At 49.1% G+C, this 18,494-nt stretch overlaps 1 protein-coding gene across 4 annotated transcripts in view; it reads left to right on the plus strand.

Annotated features, from left to right (window-relative positions):
• Positions 1 to 14,465, plus strand: part of PRSS56 (serine protease 56) — a 30,045-nt gene extending 15,580 nt beyond the window's left edge. For 2 of the 4 annotated variants that reach the window (XM_081007450.1, XM_081007453.1), the window contains exons 9-17: positions 486 to 645; positions 1,726 to 1,914; positions 5,429 to 5,590; positions 7,145 to 7,253; positions 8,535 to 8,676; positions 10,335 to 10,494; positions 11,575 to 11,667; positions 12,540 to 12,664; positions 13,229 to 14,465. In XM_081007450.1, coding sequence (XP_080863576.1) covers positions 486 to 645; positions 1,726 to 1,914; positions 5,429 to 5,590; positions 7,145 to 7,253; positions 8,535 to 8,676; positions 10,335 to 10,494; positions 11,575 to 11,667; positions 12,540 to 12,664; positions 13,229 to 13,402 — 1,314 coding nt within the window. In that variant the 3' untranslated portion in view covers positions 13,403 to 14,465. The remainder of the gene's footprint in view (positions 1 to 485; positions 646 to 1,725; positions 1,915 to 5,428; positions 5,591 to 7,144; positions 7,254 to 8,534; positions 8,677 to 10,334; positions 10,495 to 11,574; positions 11,668 to 12,539; positions 12,665 to 13,228) is intronic. The other 2 variants (XM_081007452.1, XM_081007451.1) reach the window with 2 other exon arrangements.
• Positions 14,466 to 18,494: the final 4,029 nt, after the last annotated feature.

Below are 18,494 nucleotides of genomic sequence, written 5' to 3' on the forward strand. Positions count from 1 at the left end.
AATCAGATTTCTCCAGGAAGCCCACAGGCAAGAGCCCTCCCTCCCTGTTTCCCATAAGAACATCCAAAGAGCCTTCCTGTTGCATTTAGTCCAAGATCTTGTTCTCAGAGTGGCCAACCAGATGCTTGTGGGAAGCCCGCAAGCAGGATTCAGGCACAAAAACTATCTCCCCTCCTGCAGTCTCCAGCAGTTGCAATTGAGAAGCATCCCTGCCTCCAAAACCACGGGAGGGGGAGAGTTGCTCTTGTGCTCGAATCCTGCTTGTGTGTTTCTCCACAGGCATCTGGTTGGCCACTGTGAGTACAGGATGCTGCTGAGGTGTGTGGTCGTCACGGCACCAGACCTGCCAGTCCAGCTGGCCACTGTAGGCTATAGAGTTCTGCGCTGGATGGCCCTGAATGGTCTTTTCCAGCAAGGGCAGGGGGCCAGGATTCCTTGACTTGCACATTTCCCTATTTTGGACCCACAGCTGTTTCTCCTTCCAGGGTGACTCTGGGGGACCACTCACTTGCTGGGACCCTTTGTCAGAGCGGTATGTGCTATACGGGATCACCTCCTGGGGCGACGGCTGTGGTGAGCGTGGGAAGCCTGGGGTGTACACCCGAGTCGCTGCCTTCACAGACTGGGTGCACCAGCAGATGGAGAGTGAGTGTTAATGTTGGCGTTGTCGCTCCCAACTTCTCCAACGGGGGGCAGAACAAATGGGAGGTTGACTGGGGCCAGTCACATCTTTGCGGTTCAGGGGCTGTGATGGAGGTAATAAATAATAATTTAAAATTATTTGTATTCCGCCCTCCCCAGCCGAAGCCGGGCTCAGAGCAGCTAACAATAGTAAAATGATACAACATTCTAAAATCATTTCATTATAAAATCAGTTCAAATCAGGTTAATGGCAACCATTGGCTAGAGTTCTGTGAGGATTGCCAAAGGAGGGGGTCAGGCTGTGCCTTGGCCAAAGGCCTGGTGGAATACGCCTGGTGGAACAGTTCTGTCTTGCAGGCCCTGCAGAAAGATGTCAAGTCAAGACAGGGGAGGGTTGCTGTAGCCCAAATTAGCCACATCTCTGAACCGTACCTCCAAAACACAGTTGCGAGAAGCGAGGCACTCAGCGGGCCTCATGATTGGTCTGGCGTTGGTGAATTTCACTTCGGGCACCTTCTGTCACTGAACTGTGCCAGCCTGCCAACATAGGAACGACTATTTAGAAATTGGTGTCTGGGTTTTGATTTTTCCTCTTCCCTCCCTATACATTTCCCCTTGTGTGTTGTGTTTCCTTAAATTGTAAGCCTGCAGGTAGGGACTATCTTGTTTTGATGGTATTTAAGCTGTTCTGGGAGCCTTTTTGGCTGAGGAGTGGAGTACATGTGCTCTAAACGAAACAAGCAAATGAATAAATCCAAAACTGAGGGTGGGTGCAGTGTTTGCTGTGGCACCTCTTTGTGCTTCACAAGCCAGGAACATCCAATGTGTTGCTCTCCATATGTTGTTGGACTGCAACTTCCATCATCCGCTGACCTTTGGCCACACTGGCTGGAGCTGATGGGAGTTGGAGTTCCTCGACACCTGGAGTGAGCTGCGCTGCCTACCCCTGCTTGAGGCCTTTCAGGTCAGCCCTGCTGGGAAATCCATGTTCATTCCGACCCTTGGTCAGGCCCCTCCCTCTCTCCCTGCCGGAGCACATGGGCAGTACTGACAACAATTCCCCTTTGCTAATCCTCTGCACAGAGTCGCCCTCCAGCCGGGAGCCCACCTGCTTCGAGCTGCTGGCATTGGCTCAGATGCCACCCGATAGGCAGCGAATGGAGCTCGGACACCTGTGTGCCTTCTACACCCAGCCCTGCTCCCCCTCTGCTAGTCCAGCGGCTTGTGCCCATGCTGCAGATGAGAAGTGCAAGGCCAAGAGGCAGCAATGCGGTGAGTGGCATGGCAAGGACTGGCTGGGAGCAGGTTTAGCATGAGAACCCAGGCTATTGCAGCTTGTAAAGAATCATTTGCCTTTTCACCTGTGGCGATCACAGTTCTCTCCAGGGGATCAGGCAGGGACATTAAAAAAAACACAACCACAGTTCTCTGCTGAACTCTGCTGAAATGAGACAAATGGTCCATACAGGTGTGCCTGGGGAGTCTAGTAAACATTTATGTGGGCAAATAAGTCCACTTGGGTGGGCTTTTCTTCAAGGTGGGGATAATTGGGGTGTGGGGAGAAGGCTCCCCATTATTGCACAAACCAGTATATGGTTGGAGTCTGCTCATATGAACACAGGGATAGCCGTCCACAGCAGGGAAAGTTATCTTCAACATTTCTGTCTCACCTCCCTGTGAAGTTATTCTCAAGGTGGCAAATCCAATGAGAGGCATAGACAACAAATCCAAAATTATAAATGGATTAAAAGAAGCTAAAATGACACAATAAAATGTCTATCAGTAGGAACACAATCAATATAAAAACAGCAGCTGCTGGAAACTTGTTTTCAATGGAAGCAACTATAAATGAGTGTTTTTAGGGGGAAGGTCTCAGCTGCCTGATGAGCTGTGATGGGGAGAAGTGAGCCTCCTCTGAGTAGGGAATTTCATGGCCCAGGTGCCACTACAGAAAAGGCTCGGTCCATCCATCCCCAGCTTGTTCTTCTGATCTGGAAGGAAGCAGGCATTGTCCTCATCAGATGATCTTAAAGGTCGGGTAGTTTCACATGGATGGAAGCAGTTCTTAAGATAATTTTTTTCCAGACTCTTCAGGGCTTTTAAAAGTCAGAACCAGCACTTTAAACTGAGCTCAGAAACAAACTTGTGATTATGATGGAAAAGGCTGGAAGCCTCTAAACTTCCCAGAGGTTTGATGGTTACCTTCCCCCATGCGGCGTCCATGGAGGAAGGCAGGCATCAAGCCTTTGGGGAGTTCAGAGGATCCCACTCCTTCCCTCTATAATTGTGACCTAACACATGACTTGCATATTCTTCACGAGGTCATATCTGTGAGCTGAACTTCACCTCATGCTTTGAGAATTTCACGCGGTTGGTTTTGAGCGTTCTATCCCCCAAGGCAGCACTCGTGAGAGATCAGCACATCATGCTTCCTTTGCCTAAAAGGGTGTCCCTGGGAAGCTATGTTTCTTTCCCATATACTCTGGCGCTCTGTTCGATGCCTTGTTTTGCTGAGGCTTAAAGCATCCCCAAAGTGAGCCAGACTGGATTCTTGGTGTCTTGCTGAGGGATCTCTGCAGCGCCATTGTTCTTCCCAGGCTGGGCGCTGGAGGCTGATTGTTCTGTGTGGCATTCCTGGCTTAATCAGGTCTACGTAAACACTTGTTTTTCTCCAAAGCATTGTTGGTTTTGAGGAGAGGCTTAGATCTGATCCCAGTGTCTTTTACGGAGCCCAGAGCCCTGTTGACAAAGCCGGTTCTCAGCTCGGGGACATACTGAGTGAGAGATTGAAAGGTCCATTATGAAGTTCCTGCTAATGTGCAATTATTTATTTTGTATAAAGCACGTTTACCCTGTTCTTCAGACACAGAAAGGGCTTCTTGAGTGCGTTGCAAAGATTGGTCGTAAGACAACCAGGATGGCTTTAAAAGAGGATTGGATAAATTCATGAGAGATTAGGTTGTTGGTGACTAGTAGCAATGATAGCATCTGCCCCATGATAGCTCAGTTGGTAGGGAATGTGACTCTTAATCTCAGGGTCATGGGTTTAAGCCCCACATTGGACAAAAGATTCCTGCACTGTAGGGGGTTGGACTAGATGACCCTCGTGGTCCCTTCCGACTCTACAATTCTATGATTCTGTGGTTGGCCACTGTGAGACCAGGATGCTAGACAAGATGGGCCTTTGGCCTGATCCAGCGGTGCTCTCCTTACATTCTTCCTAGCGTCCGAGCCCTTGTCCTTCCCATTCTCCCTCTCTCTCAAATTCAGTACAATAATATCCAATCATGTATACTATAAATGAAGAAATAATGAGCACAGCACATACGACATTATATCATGCAGGCACATTATGAAAATTGACCAATTCTGTATGAAATTCATTAGTTATTTGATTTCCTGCTTGTGATTTTATATAATGTTAATTTTACCATGAATGCCACATTCCATTCTGCTCCCCCCTCCCCCCAAAAAACCCATTTAGAAACATAAGGGACAGGTTATTAGTTTTTCCAATTGCAGGTTATTTTTTAAAATTTTGCAGCTGATAATAAAATAGTTCCATACCGGATTCTTTTAAAGTAATAGCTTTTCAATCATGTAAAATAACAGTTTTTTGGACTGTAAGGAATTAAGCGTGATCTGTTCAGTGTCTCTTAGAAACGAAAGTGAATACCCCAAAGGGGCGTAATGGAAAAACTCGAGCCCATCTTCCAGGCACGTAGGGGCAAATGATAGATGATATGAAAAATGGATGATCACATTTTATGGCTATTTTTAAAAGATGTAGGTACAGCAGTGAGTGGCCAGTTTCCTGAGTGAAGCACGTTGGAAGGAACTTTTAATCCCCACCTTGGTTGTGGTCTCAGTGAAAATCACACACCTGTCAAGCAGCTAGTAGCTCTGAGAGGGAAGCATCAGATCATAGAATTACAGAGTTGGAAGGGATCCCCAAGGTCATCTAGTCCAACCCCCTGCAATGTGGGAGTCACAGCTAAAGAATTCCTAACAGATGGCTATTCAACCTCTGTGTTGTTGGTTGTTGGCATCCACCTGTCTCAGGAGTGCTCCTTTGTGGGTGAAGTCAAACCGTTGGAGAGTTACAGCGCCTGCTGTGGCTGTAGAGAACGATACGGGAGAGACAAGTTTTCTTGCAGCTGGAGCAGATGAAGGTGTCCGGTTGTGCTGATGCGGGTGCACCATGCATTCTTCCCTGCAGTCATTCCTCCTTTGGTCACTGCTGTGGATGCACCCCCTGACTGACTCTCTCCAGGCATTGTGGTTGTCTGCAAGGGATTCCCACATGGCGGGTTGAAGTTGCCAGCCTTTGTGTCCTGCTTGCAGACATCTCTGTAACGCAGAGTTGGTCTGCCAACTAGCCTGGGACCTGAACCCAGCTCCTCATAGAGCACGTCCTTAGGTATCCTGCCATCTTCCTTTCTGTGTGCATGGCATCTCCAATGAACCGATTGGGACCCATGATGGCAGCATGGGAGGCTTTCATTGGAGTCTTGCTCTTAGTGTCTTACAGGCAAATTAATTGAGGATAAGGCTGCCAATGGCAACTAGCCATGACAAACATTTCTCCCTCCACTGTTGGAGACAGTATACCTCTTGAATACCAGTTCCTCAGAATCAGAAGCGGGGAGAGTTGTTGTGGGGCTCAGGTCTTGCTTTTGGGCTTTTGAGCGCAAGATATGGGACCAGATGAACCTTTTGCCTGATCCAGCTGCAGGGCTCTCCTTCTTGTGTTGCTCTTATAGCACTCTTAACTTGTTTTCCCCAGAGCTGCGCTCGTACGCTCAGACCTTGTTGGAGTTCCTGCGTCGGGCGGAGGAGTTTTTCCGCACTCAGATTGACTTCTCGTTCTTCACACACTCCCTCCCCCAATTCATGGAGCAAGTTTACCACCACCTCTTCCCTCCTCGAGCACGCCAGGATTCCAGAGGTACTCCTTGGCCCATGTCTTGGGATGAAGACAGAATCAATATAAGGGATCTTGTAGCTGGGGTTCCCTGGTCTGTTGCACTCCAGAGGTTTGGACTACACAAACTATCAGTGCTGGCTGGAGCTGATGGGAACTGTGGTCCAAAACCTCTGGAAGGCTAGTGTTGAGGAAATAATGTAAAGGTAAAAAAAAAAGGTAGGGACGCGGGTGGAACTATGGGTTAAACTACAGAACCTAGGGCTTGCCGATCAGAAGGTTGGCGGTTCGAATCCCCGCAATGGGGTGAGCTCCCGTTGTTTGGTCCCACCTCCTGCCAACCTAGTAGTTCGAAAGCACATCAAAGTGCAAGTAGATAAATAGGTACTGCTCCAGTGGGAAGGTAAACGGCGTTTCCATACGCTGCTCTGGTTCGCCAGAAGCGGCTTCATCATGCTGGCCACATGACCCGGAAGCTGTACGCCGGCTCCCTTGGCCAGTAAAGCGAGATGAGCGCTGCAACCCCAGAGTCGTCTGCGACTGGACCTAATGGTCAGGGGTCCCTTTACCTTTACCTTTTTTAAAAAAGGTAAAGGACCCCTGTACAGTTAAGTCCAGTCAAAGTTGACTATGGGGTTGCAGCGCTCATCTCACTTTCAGGCCAAGGGAGCTGGTGTTTGTCCACAGACAGCTTTGCGGGTCATGTGGCCAGCGTGACTAAATCGCTCCTGGCGCCATAATGGAAACCAGAACGCACGGAAACACTGTTTACCTTCCTGCCACAACGGTATCTGTTTTATCTACTTGCACTTATCTACTTGCACTGGCGTGCTTTCGAACTGCTAGGTTGGCAGGAGCTGGGACTGAGCAACAGGAGCTCACTCCGTTGCAGGGATTCGAACTACTGACCTTCTGATCAGCAAGCCCAAGAGGCACAGTGGTTTAGACCACAGTGCTACCCGCCTCCCTACTGTTGAGGAAATACTGGGGTTCTGGCACACAGTTTCTCCCATTTCATTTCCTTGCCAACTTCCAGGTTATACAAAATCCCAGGCAAAGATGTTTTGCTAAATTGCAGAAACCAAGCTGCGATGTCGATTGAAGTTCTAGTTCTTTAACAGCATGCATTTTTGTACGGCCAAATAAATTTATAGTTTCACCCCATCGTCTCTCTATTCCAGGAAATGCAGCCCCTGCTGAATTTCTGCCTTTATATCTCTGTTCAAAGCATATAGACTGACTTTGTCAGGAGAAAATTTGCAATGCATCCTCTGCAGCAAATAGCCCTAGACCTGAGGAATGCCTGTTGCCCCATTTCCGCTGCTGTTCATCAACGGAGTTTCATCCTCATACTCACCTTGGTCCTAATGGCTTGTGAGAGCCCAGAGCTATCTCCACCTGCAGCTGAAAACTACAGGAGCACAGTTCCTGGCCCTATTTCTACCCAGGGATAGAGAGTACCATCAGAACACATTATGACTGTCTTACGGCTAAAGTCCCTAACTGTGCTGCAGCCACCATAGGTGGGGAAGGGGCTCTTCTCCCCTACCCCAGACTGACACCCGCATTACCCCCAAGAGCAGGTTGCAGAGCCAGAGGCGGTCGTTGCCACAGGAGGTGGGCGAGAGAGCCTGCAGCCGGATGCCAGGAAAATGCAAAAACGAGAAGCCCAGACTTCGCCCAGGAGGTAAGGCAACACCTCTGTGTTTCTGTTCTCCTGGTGCCTTGCTTGTAGGCATAGTGGCATGGTGGTGGGTGCCAGAGTGGGAAGTTGTACGTCTGTGTGTGTGTGTGTGTGTGTGAGAGAGAGAGAGAGAGAGAGAGAGAGAGACCTCTCTCCCATTAGAGCAGCCAGGAAGGGAAGCATACAGGAAGAGGATTCAGGGGAGCTACTGAGTTCTTCTCTGGCTTGGATTGTAACTTTTGGGGACCATGATGCTCGCTGGGGAGAGCATTACAGGTATCCAGCATATATTTTTTGAGTAGGGAAATACAAAATTCACCACTATTAATCAGGGAACAATACTATAACTGCTGACCTTCCGACCAGCAAGCCCAAGAGGTTCAGTGGTTTAGACCACAGCGCCACCCACTCTCTCATTTACCTGACTATAACTACAGAGAAAGATAGAGAGGCGGGAGAAAATCAGATTTGTTGATAGTTATTTACTGCACAGTCCTGTAAAAGAAATTGTTTAAAATCTCAAAGCGTTGGGGTTCTAGAGCTAATTGCAGTAAGCAGGCATAGCAGTTGTACTTTCGTATTGGCAAAGGGTAGGGAATGCAAGCAGAAACTCAGGTGGATCGTGCCCACCGGCCCACCTCTAATTCCACGTGTTTATGCAAACTCACATGAAGAGCCTACTATACATGTGCACACTGTCTGTGCATAGACTAAGCCCATGTGTGATCTGCTCCCTAGATAATATCCAGACTGACAAAGGGTTTGGATCAACCCAGAAGGTTACTTGCAACTTCTTTTTTTTGGCCCCAATAAAGGTGTTAAGCTGCTGTTCCTTTAGATTCTTACCATACTGTTCCTTTGATGTTAGAAAACCTTTCATTTCAAAGAGAGGTTGCATTGATAGTCATAGGAGAGGGGTCAGGGAAGAGTTCTTCAAAGCCAGGAGGTGAACCTGGCCAGACTTCCGAAATGTGCAGCCTCCTTCATTTTTACTCAGTGACGGTTCACGGAAACACACAATTAGCTACAGAGAGGCAAAGAAGTAGGCTTCTGTAGGCAAGGGCTGTTCCGAACGCTCATCCTAGGGACCCCTCCAGGCAAGCTGTTTATTGAGAATCCATTGGTTTGCTTGCACAAAATTTGATGTGTTTAGAACCTAACACTCAGAGACACACCTGGGAGAGGAAGTACAAGCTGCATGGCAGGCTTGTGGGTGGGCGGCTCAGGAGCAGAGGTGCTGGGATAGAGATGGGCTGAGCACCCTTTTCCTTACTCTCTTTGCAGGCCTCCTCGGTCCACCCTCCCCTCCTTTGCCTCCTTGTTCCAGGGCACGGGGCCCAGTTTGGGCGACTGGGTGCAGGAGCTGAATGCCCTGGCTGAGGGCTCGAGAACCACAGCCGGTGGGGAGGAGCAGCTGTTCCTGCAGGTATGTGAATGGGTGGGGAGGGGAAGAGAGAGACAAGATTGGAGCAGCACTCTTGACTGCAAAGGCAGACAGGAAGTCATAGAAAGAGGAGAGAGATATGGATCACAGTTTCAGTCAGCTTCGTGGCGTTACTCTCATTAGGCAGCAGGCCCAGGCCTACCATAAAGCAAAGACAAGCAGTTGCTTCAGGCGGGAGCTGCTGGGTGGCAGCAACAACATCCCACCACTATTCCTCCTGAGATCACCCACCCTGTCACCCACCCCACAAATCAGTGGTTCTCAGAGTGGGGGTACGGCTCCCTGCAGGGTGATGGGATTGCCTGGGGGGGTGCTAAGAGGCAAGGGGAATGGGGGCACTGGAGGTGTAAATGACTATCAGAGTTTGAAAAGCTAGTATCACTCGATCAGGTCATCCATTCTGTTGAATTAATCAAACCAAATAGTTTTAACTGGGGTTTGATTGAATGTGCAATTAATTGTTACTGTTTTGAATTTTATTGTATTGTTATCTTAGTGGGTTGTGCAAACTTCTACTCTGTACAGTGGTACCTTGGGTTACAGACACTTCAGGTTACAGACACTACAGGTTACAGAGTCCGCTAACCCAATAATAGTACCTCTGGTTAAGAACTTTGCTTCTTAGCAAAGAAGAAGCAGAAATCGCGCGGCAGCAGCGGGAGGCCCCATTAGCTAAAGCGGTGCTTCAGGTTAAGAACAGTTTCAGGTTAAGAATGGACCTCCAGAACAAATTAAGTTCTTAACCTGAGGTACCACTGTATAATGCTTTTTATAGGGTAGGAGGCACTTGAGATTAGTTTATGAAAGATTGGGAACCACTGCCCTAAGCTAACTGCCAGGGCTTGAAGTAAGAGCCGACTGCCAGCCAGCCAGTGAACAGTCACTTTCTGTTCGTGCAACAGGAGTGGGAGGAAGCCTCCTCGTCCTTTTCCCTGGGCAGCAAAGTATCTTGGCTTTTCTCCCAGGGGACCCACGGTTCATTTGCAGCTTTCTGCTCCTCCCCCAATATAAGTGAGAAGCACTTTGGTGCCATTAATGCAGCGGTTTGACTTCACCCCTAGAGGCATACTCCATTGTCCCCCATGACAGACAGATGCCAGCAACAATAAAGCACTGGGGGAAGCTGCATTTAGGGCACTGACACAAATCGCCCCTGTGATGGCATCCAGATGGTTTTTGTGCAGCGTTTTACGTGTTGATGAAAGACAAAAGAATATCAATCAGTGGTGCAGTGAAACACCCCTTGTTTCACAGCTAAGCTGAGGAACAGGCAGATTACATCACATTAGCAAGCATGGCTAAAGGCTAAACCAACCCTTTTATTTTGGGAAGAAATAAATCCCCCAGTCCCTTCCCAATGAAAAAGCATGCAAGCTTTGCAGCCCAGCAGAACTCTTCACCAGGGTGGATATTCAGCAAAGCAGGGGAGTTAAAAATCCTGCTAGGGCTGCTAGGAGTCCAGAACATGCAGAGGACACCCAGTCTCTTTGTTCTCGAGATCCTCCCATTATGCTCTTTCCAGTCATTGGCTCTTCTGGTTGGGAACCAGTCAGCCACTTGACTTGCCAGCCCACTTGCCAGCCCCAAACAGACCTATCGGCTCGCTCTGAGCTATCCCTCTGCCTTCTTTCCAAACACAGCAGGCAGATGGGGAGGTGAAGGAGCTGCAGGAACAAGGGTGGATCTTCCTTCAGCAGCTGCGAAGAGAACTGGGCCTTCAGGATGCTTCCCCCGAAGCTGGGACAGAGGAGGAAGACACCATTGCAGTCACCACCACTCCCCAAGGTCTTGCCTTGAATGGTATGGAATGGGCCATGGGGCAGGACCAGAAATGGGAAGGTGGGTGGGTGGCTTTGGGGCACTTGGAGGATGGTGTACCAGAGCAGTCAATCCCTAGAATGAATCAAGAAGCTTACATTGCAGGGGTGGAGGGAGGCCAGATCTTTACTTCCCTGCAGGCCAACGTTGGCAGGTGGGCAGCGCCACCAGCCCGTCAGTCTTCTGGTGTTATGATGGCCTGTGGTGGGGAAGGGTCTTCACCACTAGCGCATTCCTGCAGCGCCCAGCGGGATGGAACTCTCCGTTCACCAGCACATGGGCACCGTTTGGCCTGGAATGGCCCTGCTTTGTACTATCCCATGGTCAGGGCTGTATACCGCTTTGCAAGCCCAATTTCAAATTCTGGTTTTAACCCATAATCCCTTTCACAACTGGAGACCCCAGTGTTTTACGGAGCACCTTGGATGGCTCAGTCAGAGCAGGAGACTCTTAATCTCAGGGTTGTGGGTTTGAGCAAAAGATCCTTGCATTGCAGAGTTTTGGACTAGGTGACCCTCATGGTCCCTTCCAATTCTATGATTCAATTAAAGCCTCGTGAGCCTGCCCGGGCCTTCTGCATGCAAGGCATATGCTCTGACACTAAGCTGTGGCCCTTCCGTGAATTGGTCTGTGATGGCTTTTCATGCTTGGTTGTTGTTTTTTAATCAGTTCACATAATAACTGGAGACTTTCATAGTTGGCATCTAACAAATAAAAAAATAGCAATGATGATACCTATTCAGAATTCTACCCCGAGGAAACAGTGGAACCGCCATTGGCAGAATTTCTCCACTTCTCCCTATCCGCCCTGTTTCCTTTGTTTCCCCTCCCCAGCTGTCCCCCCTCCTCTCTTCCCCCCCTTCCCCTGTGGTAATTAGGATTAAGGAAAAAAGATCCCCTTGTCCAACCTTCACCAACCTGGTGCCCTCCAACTGCTGGCTGATGGGGAAGAAGAGAGACGGGTTATGAGCAAAGCAAGGCAGGCTAGCTTTGTTCTGTGACTTTCCCCGTAGCTTCTCCCCAACTCTTAAACCTTCACTTTCCCATCTTGCTCTGTGGCAGACTCCCTGGCCAGCGAGGCCCACCCCCAGCGGGAAAAGCGCAGCCTTGGGAACGTGGGCCCCATTTGGGGAAAGGATGACACCTTCCCCCAAGGTAGGTTTGTCCCAAGCTTCCTCAAAACAGAAGGAGGGGAGGGGCCTTGGATAAAGGGGTGGGGCCTAACAGTGTATGGGAGGGAATGTCACCTGGTGGATCTAAGGGCAAAGCCTGGCAGCTTAGTATGGAGCAAAGAGGCCACATGTCCTCCTTTGCAGAGGAAAGTCCTCTATTTGATGGGCTGTCGGGAAGCCAGTCCTCTGTTTGAAGGGCTGTCCAGTCTAAGCCCAGTTTAAGAAGGTGAGCAATAGGGGCCTTGAAGTTGCCCATCAGCTGGTTAGCAGACAGATCAGCCACACAGCTCACCTGATCATAGTCTTCTCTACAGTGAGATATATTCCACAGGCAACGACCAGTTTGTGCACAGCTTACTTTCTGAAGCACTGGACGCTCACGTGAAATTTCGTATAATCGGAACACCCATTGAAAAAGCCCCCAAACACCCCATTCCGCCCATTTTGGTGACGTTTTTTGGTCCCTTTCAGGTTCAGTGTGATGCACGTATGCACGGTCTCACACATATCAGACATGCCTAAAACGGTCGCTGCCTGTATTTATTTTTAAGTTAGAGCAATTATTTCCAAATGTGCATGTATAAATATAAATCAGCATGGACAAGTATTTCGTAAGCTGCAAGGGAGGGTGACCTTGGGGCAGAGGAAGGATCCCCCCCCCAACTCCCCCTCTGCTTTGCTTTCCCGACGAAAAACATCCCCACCTGAAGCTGCCATTTGCCTTGGGAGGAAAGGTGCATCTCCAGAGACCAGCAGCCTTATCTCCAGCAAGAATATTCCCTTCTGCTCTGAAAGAATTTGCCTGTTCTCTCCCAAATCTTCTATCCACCTGCCTCCCACCCCTCTCCCCTTCAGTTCCTGCTGCAGGCTCCAGCTGCCGGGGCGTCAATGAATCTGCCCAGCAGGTCCGTTCCGTGCGTGAGATGCACCGCTGGATCCTTCAAGTGCCTGAGAGGGACCTCGCCATGACCTTCCAGGAGGTGAGGAGGAGGAATGAGAGGACCTGTCAGTTGTGGTTTCTTTCCATTCTCATTTGTGCTCATCTTAAATTCAGATCTCCCCATTCCCACATCAGTTTGCTGATCCTCCATACTGCCACAGTGCACGTGAAAATTCATGATGCTTTTTAGTGCAAATTCTGCCTAATATGTACACATTTTTGCAAGACAGTTTTCCCTAATATAATGCTCATAATATAATGATTGCCTTCCTCTGTACACATTCCAGCTTGTCAACATCCTTCTTAAATTGTGGCACCCGGAATTAGACACAGGACTCCAGGTGTGCTCTGACCAAGGCAGAATAGAGCAGTACTATTATTTCCCTCAATCTGGACACTAGACGTCCATTGAATAGCATCAGCTGCATTTGATGCAATGCTCCATCCTACTATGGAGGCCCAGCATAGCCACCAGGGCCAGTAGCCATTGATAGCCCTCCACTGCTGCCTTCAATGTCTTCGCCCCCCACTCGCTTCCTTTACTCTGTGCTGCAGCCACCGTTGTTTTCTCGCTTTACGCCTCTTTGTCCTTTTCTCCAATCAGATCCTCGTGGATCTGGGCTCTAAGAACTCCAAGGGCCTATACAGGGCACGCGTCCAAGCCACCGTTGGACACAGATCCACCTCCTTCACCGGTCTCGTTGGCCTGGCCAGCGACTCTCTGTACCGCAGCATGCCTGGCCTCATTGCCCTCGCCCTGGAGAGCCTGAAGACCTAACCTGGCTGCTCCTGGCAGCGGTTGGACTAAAAGGACGCCCTGCGAAACCAGAGGACGAAGGCACAAATATGCCACACACCCCTCAGTGAGGCCCCCGTCCTCCAGGGTACAATGGCCTGGGAGTAAGGAAGTGTGGCGCAGGTCTGCTGATCTGCCCGTGCAGGGATGAGGGGCCTTTCCTCATCCGAGGGCCTCATTGCCTTGTTGGGAACCTTCTGGGAGCCACATGCCAGCGGAAGGCAAGGACGGGCAGAAGGGAGCAGAGCAACAGACTCTCTACCTTTGTGCAGCTGGCTGCATTCCAGCCAGACAAAAACCAGAAGTTTATACACACACATACTCCATCCTTCCTCCAGGCAAACAAGAACCATTGTCAGTGATAAAAGACACATCCCAGCCAGGTCAAAACATTCAAAGAGGGGCAGGGCTGGGGAGGACTGGGATGGGGAGGAGGCATGGCTTAGGGGGAGGCCTGATGGTGAGGGAGATGAGCTTGGGGGGCAGCATTCAGCCTCTCCAGGCCTTGGGTTCTTCCTTGTACTAGTGGAAGGGCAGCTCAGAGCACAAGCTAGTCTCTCTGCACCAAACCACATTCTGTTTTTCTTTTTCCATATGCTGAAACTGGGCACTTTTATTTTGATGAAAAAGCAGGCATGGGGCCCCAATCCAGAACATGCTTCTGGCCCAGATCAGGCCCTCTCACACCCAATGCCCTGCTGAAAAATCTGCCCCCTTCCAGGCTTCTGTTTACCCCACAAGGCGCTGCTTGCAGGAAACAAATCCAGAGCGGACAAAATATCAGGTGATGATGATGGCAACTTTCAGGACCTGAGACCAGTTGAGGAGCAAGCCTCATTTTGGGGATGGGGGATGGGGGGGCAGTGTCATTGCGACTTTCTCTTCCAAATAAAAGCGGCAGGAGTAGAATGTGGAGGGACCCCCATTGTCTAAGAAAGTGTCTCTGGGGCTGAGGGTGGCCGAGTAAAAGCCTTGCATTATGGGAAATATATTTATTTGTACAAAGGCTTGTTTTTGTAAACAAATAAAATTATATTTTGTGGTATATCTTGTGGTGTGTGTTTTTTTAACCTTACAAAGTAACCGAATCTTGGCAACTGGAAATCTTTCTCCCTCTCCTAAAAGAGAAGAGGAGGATAAGCATCCATATTCTCACCAACCTGGTGAAGGCCAGACGCTTTGGACTGCAACTTCCATCAGCCCCTGCCAGCAAAGCCATCAGACGTCTGGTCCAGCAAGCTCTGTACTGTTTCCACTGGCTGGCAGCAGCTCTCTCTGGAGTTCTAAGATTGAGTTACGGTAACTCATCATTAGGAAAAACAATATCGACAGGATTGGCTGAGTGTCAGACGTAATGAACGCAGAGAGCCAGTGTGGTGGTGTGGTTAAGAGCGATAGACTCGTAATCTGGTGAACCGGGTTCGGGTCTCCGCTCCTCCACATGCAGCTGCTGGGTGACCTTGGGCTAGTCACACTTCTTTGAAGCCTCTCAGCCTCACCTCACAGAGTGTTTGTTGTGGGGGAGAAAGGGAAAGGAGAATGTTAGCTGCATTGAGACTCCTTTGGGTAGTGATAAAGCGGGATATCAAATCCAAACTCTTCTTCCTGGTGGATTTCCTCCATGAAAATCAGTTGCAGAGACTGAAAGTCCCTTCCTCCTCATAGCCATGTAAGTCTCCTCCCTCTCCAGGGCTTTCTACTGGCAATCTGAGACTGTGCCTGCATGCAGCCAACCTCTCCACCACCCTTTTCATGCCTCTTCTGGGTCTGGGAGATGGGTGGGCAGGGGAGCTTGTAGTAGAAGGGGGAGACACACGTGACACTTCACCAGTCAGATCCATCTCTGCTTCCTGGCCGCCGCCTCCTGATTCTGGACTTCTCTCTGCCACAGACTCTCCCAGCTCACTAAGCCCTGTTACCCTTCAACTTCCGACAACCTCTCCCCATCTTCTCCCTATGACCACTCATTGTCCCACCACCACTCCCTGGGTGGGCTCTGAGCCACCTTCCCTTGGGGGTTCCACAACTAGTTCCTCCCACCATTCGTGTCCAACCATTCATGACTCCAGCCATAGGAACATCGAAACCTGTCTTATAGTGAGTCAGACCATTGGTGCATCTAGCTCAGTACAGTCTACACTGACCGGCAGCAGCTCTCCAGGATGTCAGGCAGGGGTATCTCCCAACCCAAGACTTATCTGGAGATGTTTGGGATTGAAACTGGGACATTCTGCTTGCAATGCAGACACGCCACCCCCTAGCTGTGGTCATTCCCACACAACCTTAGCTCTGACCTCTGCTGCCCTGGACCCCTTCCTCTGCTGACACGTTTGGGATGTGAAACACAAGAGCAGTCAAGTACAACATTCCTAGAGTGAACATGTTTACACATGGGGACGAATGTTTGTCCAGCCAGCAGGTAAAATTCCTGTTTCCTTCTGGGCTGGGACTGACTTCCTCTGCATGTGACTAGAAGTGGGTGTGGCCTCACCTGTGCAGGTAATGACAAAAGCACAGGGCAGGGCAGCCATCTCTCTGACTACTTTTGTCGAAAAAGCAACATCTGCGTAACCAAAGATGCTCTCTTGGCCTCCAGCCAAGAGAGGACAAAGTGACTGTCTCCGTATGAGATAGTTTCCAGGTGTATGTTACTTTTCTAAGATAAGTCTGCCTTCTGGGATCTGATTGTGAGCAGAATGTGAGTGAGTAAACTCTTTTTACACTTTTATAGAAGACTGTGTCGTGTCTTATCTTTTATGAGGGAATAAGGGGAAAATACCAGAACAGTTATTATAGAGGCTTTAGCGAGCCTGAGCAAACGCATCCGCTGTGAGTTTAAAAAGGGGGATGTTACTCTGCTAAATTGTGAACTTGTTAACACAAGTTGGAAAGGCTATAATCAGACAATATATCCTCTCCTGCATCCCTGAACATTCCCACAACATGCAGCCCCTGGAAAGTTGCCTGTTGAGAAACAAAACTCCTGACCTAATGGGGGAGGGGATGGAGAGCCTGACTCCCCAGCTGCCCAGGCGTTGCCTTCTTTTTCTGGCTTGGCTCAAGGGCAGCAGCTGTGCGATCGCATAACTCAGTGCTCAGAGATCTTGTTTCCACTGGGACAGGAAGCGACTGTCAGGGGAGCTTTGATGGATGAAGTGGACTGGGCAGTGCCCTGCAGGGAGGGGAGTGGGGGGCTTGCTTGGCGCGGCAGTCAAGCTCATGCACTTGGAGCCTGCAAAGATGGCAGCGGGGACCCTGCTCCCACCGCAAAGAGCTTCCTTTCAAAGGCAGACGGGCTCTCGCATGCTTAATCCCACATCAGCAGAGCAGCCTAGTTAGCGGACTGTCAGGACTTGGGGCCGCTTTGCAGGAGAGCTACTGGATTTAAGTGGAATTGTCGCACAGAGAGACACATCCAAGCTTCAGGATCTTGGCCGCCCTGAGAGATTTCAGGGTGTGTAAAAATAGGGATGGGAAGAATTGATCCAGTTCACCTTTAAAGGCGACTTCAGCTCATTCTCCAAAATACCTGGACCGAAATGCAGCCATTCTTTGACATTCCCACTTCTTTGAATTGCGATACAGTTCTCCATTTTGGTTGCTCTCAGTTTCTCCTTTTTCTTCATTTCAGTTCTCCCGATTTTTGCTGAAATTGGCAATTTTTTTTTTAATTTAAAAGAAACCAAAACATGATGGAAATTCCTCATTTAAGTGTAAAATTATCCTCATAAACATATTTTTGTGTGCAGTTGTGACTAAAGCAATTTGCCTTTATGTAATGCTATGTGCCTTTTAATGCACACTTTCCCTTAAAATTGTTCGGTTGAAGAGCGAGTGCAAATTTCAAACAATAGCAGTGTTTCTGGTGACATTGGTTTGAGGAGTGCAAAATAGGCAGTTTCTCGTTAAAATATTGTTAGAAAAAGTACCCGCCGTCCCCATTGGGAGCAGAGCCACTGTGAACTTTTTGTTTAAGTTTTGAACTTGCATGCAAATAAGGAATGAAGTTTAATAATCGGCCTCAGCATCATTTGGAGGCACCTGTTTAAGGACATAAGAAGGGCCCAAACGGGGCCCACCTAGTCCAGAATCCTGTTCTCACAGTGGCCAACCATATGCCTGTGAGAAACCTGCAAAGTGAATCCGAACACAAGACCGTCACATATGATAAAAAGAACCTTCTTTCTCTTTACATTTCCAACACTTGTTTGATTTAGATTTATACATTTTTGCCAACTTACTCAGTGTTAGATACCAACGATATATCATTTTCATATAATTTTCTCTTAAACCATAACATGCGGTACATTTTATATCCCTATTCCACAATCGTTCCTATGGAAACTGCTCCATTTCTGCCCCCCAAACTGGTCCTGCAACTCCATTCCACCTGATACCCCATAGTTTAATAATAATAATAATAATAATAATAATAATAATAATAATAATAAAATAATAATAATAATTTATTATTTATACCCCGCCCATCTGGCTGAGTTTCCCCAGCCACTCTGGGCGGCTCCCAATCAAGTGTTAAAAACAGTACAGCGTTACATATTAAAAAACTTCCCTGAACAGGGCTGCCTTAAGATGTCTTCTGAATGTTAGGTAGTTGTTTATCTCTTTGACATCTGATGGGAGGGCATTCCACAGGGCAGGCGCCACTACCAAGAAGGCCCTCTGTCTGGTTCCCTGTAGCTTCACTTCTCACAATGAGGGGACTGCCAGAAGGCCCTCGGCGCTGGATCTCAGTGTCCGGGCTGAATGATGGGGGTGCAGACGCTCCTTCAGGTATACAGGACCAAGGCCGTTTAGGGCTTTAAAGGTCAGCACCAACACTTTGAATTGTGCTTCACCACCTTCACTGGTTCTGATTTAAAGGAGAGGTAGAGCTGGGTGTCATCTGCATACTGATGAACACCCAGTCCAAACCCCCTGATGATCTCTCCCAGCGGCTTCATATAGATATTAAAAAGCAAGTTTGGCCACAGCACAAAAACTACACCTTGCCTACTGAAGGGTCAGGCTGGGATCGGGGTGCTTTGCCCCTCTGCTGGAGCCCCCCACGTGTGGC

Source organism: Podarcis pityusensis (assembly GCF_964106645.2).
Source record: "Podarcis pityusensis genome assembly, chromosome: 5".
NCBI lineage: Eukaryota > Metazoa > Chordata > Lepidosauria > Squamata > Lacertidae > Podarcis > Podarcis pityusensis.